The sequence below is a fragment of the Saccopteryx leptura genome, chromosome 3, assembly GCF_036850995.1.
Source record: "Saccopteryx leptura isolate mSacLep1 chromosome 3, mSacLep1_pri_phased_curated, whole genome shotgun sequence".
NCBI classification, from domain to species: Eukaryota; Metazoa; Chordata; class Mammalia; order Chiroptera; family Emballonuridae; genus Saccopteryx; species Saccopteryx leptura.
Window position 1 is genome coordinate 96342883 of NC_089505.1, and position 13392 is coordinate 96356274.

At 50.3% G+C, this 13392-nt stretch overlaps 1 protein-coding gene across 1 annotated transcript in view; it reads right to left on the minus strand.

The window, feature by feature from the left end:
- ALDH4A1 (aldehyde dehydrogenase 4 family member A1) overlaps nucleotides 1–13392 on the minus strand; it is a 29837-nt gene extending 16445 nt beyond the window's left edge. The window contains exon 1 of the mRNA XM_066375235.1: nucleotides 13247–13392. Within this exon, the coding sequence (XP_066231332.1) occupies nucleotides 13247–13305 (59 nt within the window). The 5' untranslated portion in view covers nucleotides 13306–13392. The remainder of the gene's footprint in view (nucleotides 1–13246) is intronic.

The following is a 13392-nucleotide window of genomic DNA, read 5'->3' on the forward strand; positions in this document are numbered from 1 at the left end:
GCTTAGTAAATTAAAATCCACACTGCCCCTTCCACCTGCTATAGTGGAGAAGCGCAGAGGGGCCAGAAAAGACCACCAAGGAAGGACTATGTCTATTCCTGGGGCCACCAGGAAGGTCCCAGCAGCCCCCTGGGTCTCAGTGGCCGCACACCCCAACCATCGGTAACTCAGATACGCCAAGTCCTCTTTAAGCCAAGAGAGTGCCGCTGAGTAAGCAGAGAACGAGTGCTGGGCTGGAGCCAGGATAGGCACCCCAGCCCCTCTCTGAAGCCCAGTTCCTGGTGGGTGGGCAAAGCACAGGCTCTGAGGCAGGCACCTTCTGGCCGAAACCCACAGCTGCTCCGAGCCCTGGGCACACTACTGTGAACGCTGCAGGCCTCGGGCCCTCCCCTGAAAGGCGGGGCAGCCTTGCAGGTCACTCTGAGAACTGAAACAGCTTGCCTTTCCTCACCCCTCCTGCTCTTAGGTTTTTCGAAGAAAACAGTAAAGGTCTTCCAGAACTGGTTTCCAGACCCCCCCCAAGGGGCAGAGCTGGCCTAGGCGCTCAACAGATACGGCTGGAATCAGCTGCCCCACTCCACCCAGGGCAGAGGCTGACAACGTCACAGCCACCACCAGCTCTCTCTTCCCTGTTACCTCCCAGGCAGTGGCAGAGACAGAAACCCTGAAGGCCTCCCTCCATCTCCCTCAGGGCAGAGGCCCACCGTGAACCCAGGATCACGTGCCCCTCAGGGCTTTCTCTATACCTAGAAGGCCCAGGCCCTGGTACAGCTGTCCGGCAGTCTGTGGTCTAGGGAACAGAGACTACTTCAAACATCAGTCTGAGTCAAACAAAGCCCAAAACAAAACAAAAAAACAAACAAACAAAAAATCTAGGGACTCCTATTAAACTTTTTTTTTTTTTTTTTTTTTTGGCTCATGGATCATTTGGGATTAATAGAAACACCCTTAACTGGCTCAGGAGAAGGCGTAGATGAATCACTCACAAAACCTGGGTCCTCTATGAGGATCTGCAAGGCCATCTAGGCAGGACTCCACCATCCACTCATTCACGCCTCATTCATGCACTCATTCCTTCATTCATGCAGTCTGCACACATTGATTCCACACTCGAGGACTCTGCGATGACTCAGGTCGGATGGGATGGGCTCGCACATTTTTTCACCTCACACTTCCTGAGCACCCACCAGGTGCCCGGCTTGGGGATGCAGAGATGAACCCAACCCGCCCTTCCTGAGCGCAGCGCTCAGCTTCCCACTTCAGGAAGGAGGCACAGGGCAGAGTCTGAACTTGCCTGGGACTCCCTAACAAACTGCAGTGCCCTCCTGCACACCAGGCCTGGGTGTGAGGCCTTGGCCGAACCTCCCTTCCTCCCCCCATGCAGGTACCAGTGAGGCAGGAAGTAAGAAGGTAAAAATCCCGCAGCCAGTGGAACGGGGAAAGTGAGAGTTGGACAAACTGGCCGGGAAATTTATAGCCAGATAACTGAGGTCGCCTCCTAGTGATCGCATCTGGGGCTCAGTATCTTTCAGCTCCAGACCAGAAATGTGGCAAAGCCAGGAAGGTGACACCAGGACCAGCTGCAGTGACTAAAGACCCCCTGCCCTGGCGCTGACCAATCAGTAGAGACCACACAACCCTCAAAGGGCACACCTGGAAAAGCTGACAAATAGGCTATTGAAATCCTCCCCTAAGTTTTGGCTCATGGATCATTTGGGATTCATCTACGCCTTCTCCTGAGCCTTGATTTTTTTTAATTTTTAAATTTATATTTATTGATTGATTGATTTTAGAGAGAGAAAGACAGGGAGATGGAGGGGGGAGAGAGACATCAATTTGTTGTTCCACTTATTTATGTACTCATTGACTCTTGCGTGTACCAGACCCGGGATCAAACCCTCAACCTTGGCATACTGGGATGACACTGTAACCAGCTGAGCTATTGAGCCAAGGCTAAACTCCCAGCCTTCAAAAACCCTCAGAACAAAGGACCCAGTACTCACGCTCTCCCTCACCTTTCCCTTCCCCCTCCTCCTCTTCTTCCCCCACAGGCTGCATCTCCTAAACTCTAAGGGTCTCTCTGAAACTTGCAAGGGAGCAGTGGGCAGCGGCAGCTCGCCCGGGGCTCAGCCCCCGCACCTGTCTCCAAGGCCCCCTTTTCTCCGACTTCCCAGTGTACGCTCATTTCTGTCCCATAAGGTTTCTCGAGGGCCAGTGCAGCCCTGCCTGGTCTCTCTCCTGTTGCTTCTTTTAGTCTAGGCCCGCCCTTGTTTCACTGCCCCCAGCTTTAATAAACTTACTCGCAAAATCACCTGGACTCATGTCGTTAAGTTTTTCCTGCAAGAAGTCAACCGACTGGCCCTAAGGGCCGGGTCCCCTGTCCAGTAACACCAGGATCTGAGCTAAAAAGCCACATCAGGATATGTCCTGCAATGGATGCCGGCAGGGCTGGAGAGAGCTGAGGGCCAACCAATGAGACCTCAGATTACAGAGGGGGACACTGAGGGGAAATAGGGCGGACGGGGACTCAGTTCCCCTCCCAGGTTACCCGCGGGCCTAGATCCTGGTCCACAGCACCATCAGCTTATGCCTGGACAACCACAAGGGCCACTCCTGCCCCACTGTCACCAGGCTACTCCAAATCACAGGCAGTTACAGTTTTACACGAAAATCTCATCATCAGACACAGAGTAAGCACTTGGCTCAAAACTACTCAGCGGCCTCTCCTTCTGCAATAAAAGGTCAGAATCTTACTGAGGCCTACAGACAGACCCCTTTCCCATCACCCCCGCCACCTCCCACCTCGTCTGCTGTGACCCAGTCACCCTGGTCACTTTTGCAGTCCCCTCGACATGGGGCGCTCTTCATGTGGCTGGCCTCACACCACCCGCACGGCCCACACTGTCCTCACAGCTCCGGGGACGCCCTCACTGCTGAGCTCTGCCTGGCCATCTGTGCTCCCACCAGGCCATGAGCTAGCTCCACCTGGCCGGCCTGGGTCAGCACCATTCGGGACACCCTGCCCAGCCCACGTGAGCATTTGAGAAATACCTTTTAAAACAACTAACGTGGCCCTGGCCGGTTGGCTCAGCGGTAGAGCGTCAGCCTGGCGTGCGGGGGACCCGGGTTCGATTCCCAGCCAGGGCACATAGGAGAGGTGCCCATTTGCTTCTCCACCCCCACCCCCTCCTTCCTCTCTGTCTCTCTCTTCCCCTCCCGCAGCCAAGGCTCCACTGGAGCAAAGATGGCCCAGGCGCTGGGGATGGCTCCTTGGCCTCTGCCCCAGGCACTAGAGTGGCTCTGGTCGCAGCAGAGCTACGCACCGGAGGGGCAGAGCATCGCCCCCTGGTGGGCTGGTGGGCAGAGCGTCCTGCCCCTGGTGGGCGTGCCGGGTGGATCCCTGTCGGGCGCATGCGGGAGTCTGTCTGACTGTCTCTCCCCGTTTCCAGCTTCAGAAAAAAACAACAACAACAAAAAAAAAAACCAAACAACTAACGTAAGAATGATGTCAGAGCTGACACCAGGCCCCCAGAACTGGATTACCAGGACAGTGCTCTCCAGCTCACACCAGGGGCTCCCCAGGGGCTGAGGCCAGGGGCAGCCAAGGCCAAAAAGGAAGAGTAGAAAGGAAATTACCCTTGCTTCAAGCAGCATGCAGGCTTTCCAGCTGTTATCTGGACTTGATAAGGTTAATCTTCCTTATCTCAGAGATAAGGGGGCCATCAGCGTGTGGGGCCCAGGGCAGGCCCAGCGGGGAGGGGCCTCTAGCCCAAAATGAAGTGTTTCATTTTATTGCCCCAGAAGATATCAAGGAACATTTATTAAGCACTTACAACATGACTGGCACTATATAAAGTGATTATCGCTTTGAATTCACCCGACAAATGTATTATTACCACCAGAGGTGGATTTAACGGCACGCGCCCTGGGCTCCCACTTCTGAAGGGCCCCGCAAAACCCCAAGTTTACACGATTTTCTAATGTAAGGGGCCCAATATTTTCTTCTGCGCCTGAGGCCTCAACCAACCTTAATCTGCCTCTGATTATCGCCATTCAGCCATTCATTCGTCAGATGAGGAAACCAGGTTGAGATCACATCACTCATGGCTCATGATCACGTGACAGAGGAGGATCTGAAGCTGGGTCATCCTCACTCAGGAGGTACCCACTGTGGCAGAAACCCTGGATCATGGAGCCCCTCGGTCATCTGGGGCGGAGGGGACAGGTTCATCCTCCTCGCCGTCCAGCAGCACCACCCCATCCTAGCATCTCCCACCTGAGGGAAGAGGCCACCTGAGATGGCCTTGGCTTGCCCAAGGTCACACAGCTCCACCCAGGGCTTTCCACCCACAATGTGGTCTTTCTGAGGAAAGGAAAGTCTGGAAAAGGAGCTCCCCACGAAGGGCAGGTGTCTCCCCGTCCCCTGGTGTGCATCAGGGCAATTAATTAAAGGGAAAGGGCTAAGGACATCTGAGTTCCACACGTGATACCATCCCTGTTCCACAGGGACCCTCTTGTCTTGATATCCCTGATAAAGAACAGTTATTCAGCCTGACTGGTGGTGGTGCAGTGGATAGAGCATTGACCTGAAACGCTGAGGACCCAGGTTCAAAACCCCAAGGTCGCAGCTTGAGCACAGGAACATCGACATGATCCCAAGGTCGCTGACTTGAGCCCAAGGTCACTGGCTTGGCTTGAGCTCCCTGGTCAAGGCACATATGAGAAGCAATCAATGAACAACTAAAGTGAAGCAACTACGAGTTGATGCTTCTCATCTCTCTCCTCCCTCCCTCCCTCCCTCCCCCCTCTCAAAATCAATTTTAAAAAAAGGACATTCAGAGCAGCTTGTTGTTGGGGGAGGGCATCAAAATAATGATGGAAGCAACACATCCAGTTCGTCAGGTGCCAGACTCTCTTCAAAGTGCTCTCGTGCATGAATTCAGTTCATCTCCAAGAAAATTCTATGACCTTTATTTTCCACTTGAAAACATCAGGCAGCCCAGAGAGGTCAGTAATGAGCCCCGGGCCACAGACTGGCGAGCCATGCAGCCAGGACCCACCCATGCTGTCCTCTGCCCATTCCAACAGGAACGGCTTAGCTCCTACTATGTGCCAAGCCAGGTGCTGGAAGCAAGTGCTCCAAGGTGTGCCAGTGCCAACTGCCACCTGAGTGGGGACTCTCCAGCCACCTCAGAAGCACGTCTTAGGATCACTGTAGGTCCAACTTATTCTATCGGTCATCTATTACAGAGCACAGGCTGGGGACCAGGCCCCAGCAAGGCCCTCGTCACATCACCTCTGACCCTTGCGCCACACGGCTGTTATCAGGATTTCCCCATTTTACAGACTGGACACGACAGGCCACAGGAGCACCGCCTTGCCAAGGCCACAGAGCACCGAGTGAATGTGGGCTCACCAGGGGACATTCCAGCCAAGAGGCACTGCTTGGAAGGGTGACAAAGGAGAGCATATCCAGGGAACGGGGGCAGTGCCAGGGCCCTGCCCAGCACAACCTGGGCCCAGACAAGGGGCGGGCAAGCTGGAACAAGCACTGTGTGATTTTGAAAATAAAACAGGTGGGTGAGCTGAGACAAGTCCAAAATTACCCAAGATTCCTGCAGGGGACGGGACAGTGGCCAAGTCTACCTCGTAAGCCCCTGACAGTGGGGAGCGGGGCCAGCAACTGAGGCCAACTCTGGACTGCCAGCGCCCAGCAGGGTGCCACCTGTGATAAAGTTATAGAAGCAGAGAAAAAGGGCAGGGAGTCAGGGCCAAGAGACAGGAGGCACCAACCGGCAGGCCTGGTGCTTGCTTGCTGAGGCCCGGGCCATGTTTTCCTTCCTTTCCATGGGCCTCACTTGTTTAATTCTGAAATGGGGATGGTAACACCTACATCACACATTGCCGAGCTAAGTGAACTTCTCCACTTAAAAGGCAAATGGTACCAACTGTCATTAGTGACAGTCCCTGGGCCCCCCATCAGATGTTGGTGGTGAATGTCTCAAGACCGGCTGTGGTACACATCGGCAGATAAGGAAGCACGTGTGTTGTAATTCAGTCATTCACCTAACATCTGCCAGATGCCGCACACGGGTCTATGTTCTGGGACATACGGGTAGGTATACAAGTCTATGAAGTGGAAGAGCAGGCAGACTAGCCCTGGCTGGGTAGCTCAGTTGGACAGAGCATAATCCCCATATGACAAGGTTGTGGGTTCCATCCCCAGTCGGGGCACACACAAGAATCAACCAGTGAGTGCATAAGTAAAAAATAAGTTTATGTTTCTCTCTCTCTCTCCCTTATTCCTCTCTCTCTAAAATCAATTAAAAGAAAAAAAAACAAGCAACCAAACAGTATCTGAGAAAGGAGAACAAAGTGGGAGGTATCTCACTCCCGGATTTCCAACTATACTACAAAGCTACAGTAATCAAAACAGTATGTAACTGGCTCAAAAACAGACACACAGGTCAACAGAACAGAATATAGAGCCCAGAAATAAATCCTTGCTTATATGATTCATTAATCTACAACAAAGGCAAGACTACATGATGAGATAAAGAAAGTTACTTCAATAAGTGGGGAAAACTGAACAAATACATGTAAAAGAATAAAATTAAACCACTATCTTACACCATACACAAAAAGAAACTCAAGCTTGACAGGTGGTGGTGCAGTGGATACAGCATCAACCAGGGATGCTTAGGTCCCAGATTTGAAACCTCAAAGCCACCGGCTTGAGCGCGGGCTCAGCCAGCTTGAGTACAGACTCACCAGCTCGACCACTGGGTTGTCAGATTTAGCAAGCGATCATTGATATGATCCCATGGCTGCTGGCTGGAGCCCAAGGTCACTGGCTTGAGCAAGGGGTCACTGGCTTGTCTGGAGCCCTCTGGTCAAGGCACATGTAAGAAGCAATCAATGGTCAACTAAAGTGAGTGGATGCTTCTCATCTCTCTCCCTTCCTCTCTCTCTTTCTCTCTAAAAAAAGGGGAGGGAGGGGTTAAAGGCTAAATGTAAGAACTAAAAACATAAAACTCCTACAAGAGAACACAGGCAGTAAACTTTCTGACATTACTCTTGGCAATATCTTTTGGATAAGTTTCCTAGAGCAAAGGCAACAAAAACAAAAATAAACAAATGGTGCTACATCAAATAAAAATCCTTTGCACCATGAAGAAAACCATCAACAAAGCAGAAAGGCAACCTACTGAATGGGAGAAGATATTTTGTAAATGAGATATCTGATAAAGGGTTAATATACAAACTATATGAAGAATTCATACAATTCAACATCAAAAAAATAAACAATCCAATTTAAAAATGAGCAGAAGATCTGAAAACATTACTTTAACAGTGATTTTTTTTTATTTTTTTAATTTATTTATTCATTTTAGAGAGGAGAGGGAGAGACAGAGAGAGAGAGAGAGGAGAGACAGAGAGAGAGAAGGGGGGAGGAGCTGGAAGCATCAACTCCCATATGTGCCTTGACCAGGCAAGCCCAGGGTTTTGAACCGGCGACCTCAGCATTTCCATGTTGATGCTTTATCCACTGCGCCACCACAGGTCAGGCTGAAAACATTACTTTAAAGAAGACATCATGGCCCTGGACAGAGAGCTCTGCTGGTTAGAGCATCAGCCCAAAGCGCAGAGGTTGCTGGTTCGATCCCCATCAGGGCACATACAGGAACAGACTGATGTTCCTGTCTCTCTCTCTCTCTCTTTCTCACTCTCCCTTCCTTTCTGGCTATAATCAATAAATGAAAGTTTAAAAAAAGAAAAAGAAAAAAAAGGATCAGAGAGTCAGCATGGGAATTTATAAGAAAAAAAAGAAGATGACCCAATGACCAAAAGACATATGAGAAGATGCTCAATATCACCCAATCATCAGGAAAATGCAAATGAAAACCACAGTAAGATATTACCTCACACCTGTCAGATTAGCAACTATCAAAAAGAAAACAAGTAAATGTTGGCAAAAATATGGAGAGGCCCTGGCCAGTTGGCTCAGCAGTAGAGCATTGGCTCGCCATGTGGATGTCCCGGACTTGATTTCTGGCCAGGGCACACAGGAGAAGCACCCATCTGCTTCTCCATCTTTCCCCCTCTTCTTTTTCTCTATCTCTCTCTTCCCCTCCCGCAGCCAAGGCTCCATTGGAGCAAAGTTGGCCCGGGCACTGAGGATGGCCCCATGGCCTCTGCCTCAGGCGCTAGAATGGCTCTGGTTGCAACGGAGCAATAGCCCAGATGGGCAGAGCATCGCCCCCTGGTGGGCGTGCTGGGTGGATCCCGGTTGAGCGCATGCGGGAGTCTGTCTGTCTGCCTCCCTGCTTCTCTCTTCAGGAAAAAAAAAAAAAGATGTGGAGAAAAGGAACCCATGGGCACTGTTGACGGGATTGCAAATTGGTGCTACCACTATGGAAGACAATATAGAGACTCCTCAAAACATTAAAAATAGAACCACCATATAACCCAGCGATCCCATTTGAGTATTTAACCAAAGAAATCCAAAACACTATGTAGAAGATATATGCACCCCTGTGTTGCAGCATTACTTACAAGAGCAGAGACATGGAAGCAACCTCAGTGTCTACAGATAGACAATTAGATAAAGATGTGGTACACATATACAATGGAATATTACTCAGCCATAAAAATGACACTTGCGCCTGACCAGGTGGTGGCGCAGTGGATAGAGCGTCGGACTGGGATGCGGAAGGACCCAGGTTCGAGACCCCGAGGTCGCCAGCTTGAGCGCGAGCTCATCTGGCTTGAGCAAAGAGCTCACCAGCTTAGACCCAAGGTCGCTGGCTCCAGCAGGGGGTTACTTGGTCTGCTGAAGGCCCGCGGTCAAGGCACATGTGAGAAAGCAATCAATGAACAACTAAGAAGTTGCAAAACGCGCAACGAGAAACTGATCATTGATGCTTCTCATCTCTCTCCGTTCCTGTCTGTCTGTCCCTGTCTATCTCTGCCTCTGTAAAAAAAAAAAAAAAAAAAAAAAAAATGACACTTGCCATTTGTGACAATATGGATGGATCTAGAGGGCACTACACTGAGTGAAAGTCAGACAAAGAAAGACAAATGCCATATGATTTCACTTATATGTGAAATTTAAAAAACAAAACAATTGAGCAAACAAAACAGAAACAAACTCATAGAAACAGAGAACTGACAGTTGCCAGATGGGAGGGGAGGGGGATGGGTGAAAAAGTTGACCGCCAGGTACAGACTAAGCCACAGGGATGTAAATTACAGCACAGGGAATGAAGTCAATAATATTGAAATAACTATGGACGTTGTCAGATGGGTACTAGACATGGTGATCACTTTCTAAGGTATATATTATAAATGTCTAACCATTCTGTTGTACACCTGAAACTAATTTAATATTGTATGTCAACTATAATTATTTTATTTATTTATTTATTTTTAATGAAGTGAGAAGTGGGGAGGCAGGGAAGCAGAGAGACAAGATTCCTGCATGTGTCCCAAGCAGGATCCACCCAGCAAGCCTCATACAGGGCGATTCTCTGCCCCTCTGGGGCTGCTGCTCAGCTGCTTAGCAACCGAGCTACTTCAGTGCCTAAAGCTAGGCCATGGAGCCATCCTCAGGGCCGGGGGCCAATGTGCTCAAACCATTCAAGCCATGGCTGCAGGAGAGAAAGGGAGAGAGGGAGAGGGACAGAGAGAGAGAAGGAGGAGGGCTAGAGAAGCAGATGGTCACTTCTCCTGTGTGCCCTGACTGGGAATTGAACCCGGGAGTTCCACACACCGGCCAACAACTCTACTGCTGAGCCAACTGGCCAGGGCAAATTATAATTTAAAAAGCATTTGCAGATGAGCCTGTTTTTATGTTGTTGTTTTTGTTTTTCTTAAGCAGATATATTCCTGGAAAGTTAAAAGGATATTAATTAAAATAATGACAGTGGTTATCTGTGTAATGAGCTTACAGGTGAAGTTTGTATTTTCTTTTGCTTTAATCTGTCCTTTTTACTATGGACATATACAAATTAAATAAAAACAAAATATAATCAAAAGTTTTTTTAAAAAATTCATTTTAGAGACTGGAAAGAGAGAGAGAGAGAGAGAGAGAAGTGGGGAGGATCAGGAAACATCAACTCCTGTATGTGCCCTGACCAGACAAGCCCAAGGTTTTGAACTGATGACTTCAGTGTTCCAGGTCGACGCTTTATCCACTGTTCCACAATAGGTCAGGCCAATCAAAAGTATTTTAAAAAACTGGTTGAGATTCCTGGCACTCTAGGCAAAAAGGGAAACTCTATAGAACATCACTCATACTAGTTCCTCAGAAGAGGTGGTTTTTCTCGGCATTAAAGTTTTCATACAGAATGCCAAGAAAGATCATTAAAACTGCTCTAAAATTGTTTCACCATAATGTAAACATAGCATGTCACCCCTGTGTCCTAAATATGTTAAACAACGTACAAGTGATTAAACACCAAAGCTGTTTATTATCCTAGAACCATGATTCTCAACTGGAAGTACTTTTGCCCCCTCAGGGACATTTGGCAAAGTCACGACTGTGGGCTGTTAAAGGCATCTTGTGGGTAGAAGCCAGGAACACTGCTAAACATCCTACAATGCACAAGACGGTCCCTACTACAAGAATAATTATCCACCTCAAAATGTTAATAGTGCCAAGGTTGACGAGCCTTGTTTAGGGCATCAGGCGGCTGCTATATCGGAAGAGGTAACCTGAGTCAGCAGATCTGATTGCAAAACATTTTCTCTATGGTTGCAGAATGCTTTTTCTCCACCCAGAGAAGGCTTTGTAATGAGAGCATGACTCTGGAGTTTGACTGAATGCAATCTTAGTCCTGCATCTGCCTTAACTGGCAGATAAGTTTCCCATCGTCGTAGAATGGGGATAATACAGTGCTTATTGGCACAGGGTCAGATCCATGGTATTTGTTTGATTGCTTGATAAATATTATTGTTAGAATGGGTTTTTTGTTGTTGTTTTTTTACAGAAACAGAGAAAGTCAGAGAGAGGGACAGATAGGAACAGACAGACATGAACGAAGAGAGATAAGAAGCATCAATCAGCCCTGGCCGGTTGGCTCAGCGGTAGAGCGTCGGCCTAGCGTGCGGAGGACCCGGGTTCGATTCCCGGCCAGGGCACATAGGAGAAGTGCCCATTTGCTTCTCCACCCCTCCGCCGCGCTTTCCTCTCTGTCTCTCTCTTCCCCTCCCACAGTCAAGGCTCCATTGGAGCAAAGATGGCCCGGGCGCTGGGGATGGCTCTGTGGCCTCTGCCTCAGGCGCTAGAGTGGCTCTGGTCGCAACATGGCGACGCCCAGGATGGGCAGAGCATCGCCCCCTGGTGGGCAGAGCATCGCCCCTGGTGGGCGTGCCGGGTGGATCCCGGTCGGGCGCATGCGGGAGTTTGTCTGACTGTCTCTCCCTGTTTCCAGCTTCAGAAAAATGAAAAAAAAAAAAAAAAAAAAAGCATCAATCATTAGTTTTTCGTTGCGACACCTTAGTTGTTCATTGATTGCTTTCTCATATGTGCCTTGACCGTGGGGCTACAGCAGACCGAGTAACCCCTTGCTCGAGCCAGCGACCTTGGGTCCAAGCTGGTGAGCTTTGCTCAAACCAGATGAGCCCACGCTAAAGCTGGAGACTTCAGGGTCTCAAACCTGGGTCCTCCGCATTCCAGTCCAATGCTCTATTTACTGTGCCACTGCCTGGTCAGGCAGAATGGGCTTTTTTAAAAAAAGAACATGGATTGCTTTTTACCAAATACTAGAGGGTTTTTTTTTGTGTGTGTGTGGTTTTTTTTAATATCTAAGGCTTTCTCCCCGTTCAAATGAAAACACTTCAAAATCCCAATCCACATGTTAAACCCCTGGGCACCCACCCCTCAGTGCTTAGTGCAGCACCTGTACATGGCAGTTACTCAGTAAACAAGGAAATCTATGGGACTTCCATCTGGAGTCCGAGAGGGGTGGTCTCAGAGTGCAGGCACAGGGTGTGGCAAGTGTGGCCCCAACCTTGGCTTGCCCAGGAGCCCTTCTCTCCCATGTCCTCTTCCTGTCCCCTTCCCTAGCCCACCCCCACCCATAGAAGACACACAGCAGTGTTGAAACTCACCCCTGCCCAGGGCACCCCTGTGCCATCTCTTGGGATACTGATTAACTCAGAAAGGGCCTAGCTCAGCAAAGGAGACATAGCTAGTCAGTCCTAGGGGTCAGGCAAACAAAACTCAAACTGAGGGCAGGGGCTGCCCAGCTCGGAAAGGGAGACCTACAGAAACATGGGTCCATAAGGGTGCAGCCTCACCAGACTCCAAGTCCCTCTGAGGCAGGGTCTGGGTCACACCCCACCCCACCCCACAGCAGGAAGGGGCTCCGAGAACTTGTCATTGAGTGAGCAAGGGTCTAGGAACCCAAAACCACACTGTGCGGGTTTGCAAATCTGGGTTTCCAGAGCACCTCCACTCTGAACTTACACCTTGACTACTTCGTCCGTAATTGGAAACAATAATATTTACCGCACAGAAGTTTAAACAAAAGTGATAATGTTGCTCATAATAACTGGGCATTGCCTATGTGCCTGCCACTGTTCAATGCACTCTAATGTATAATATTAACTCGTTCGATAATTACGATAAAGCCTAGCACAGCGTTTGGCACATTATAAGGACTCCATAAATATTATTCCACTTACCACAAGAAAGGAGTCCCTTTTCCGCCCAACACAACATGAAAAGGGGGGGGGGGAGGAAAAGAGAGGTAGAAATCCCGGTAGAGAGAGGAGAGGGAAGTCTCAGGGAATCCCAGAGGTGGGTCCTGAGTGTGAGACCGAGGGAGCGGAGGGGCGAGTGTGGTGTGCTAAAAACAGACGTGCCCTAGGGGGAAGCCAGCGCACCCTGGGAGTGGGCACATTGAAAAGATCCGTGTTAGGAACAAGACAAGCGAAGAGGAGGCTACTTTCCTTCCGAGCGTGGGAGCCGGGAGAGCACCCAGGCACCCCAACCGGCCGCGGGATTCGGGAAGGGGGTTCTCTCGCTGTAGAAAGGAGGCAGAAGTGTCGCAGTGAGAGGAAGGCCTAGGTGGGGTAGGGCGGGAGGCACTGGAGGAAGCGACCACGCCGGAGGGGAGACCCTGGGAACTCGGCGGCAGTCCGGCCGGGAGAGAGTCCCGCGCGGGAGACGCCCAGTGACTCCCGGGACCCCGGGCCAGCAGCGTCGCTAGGGCCCCCTCCAGGCCCTGTGCTCACTCACCTGGCCCCAGTCCAGGTGCGGGCCAGCAGGGCGCGGGGAAGCGCGGGCGGCAGCAGCATCTCCAGCGGCTGCTGCAGCGGGAGATGGGACGATCCACCCAGGGCTCAGCCAAAAGGCTCCTACCCCCCTCGAATCGCAAACCTCGG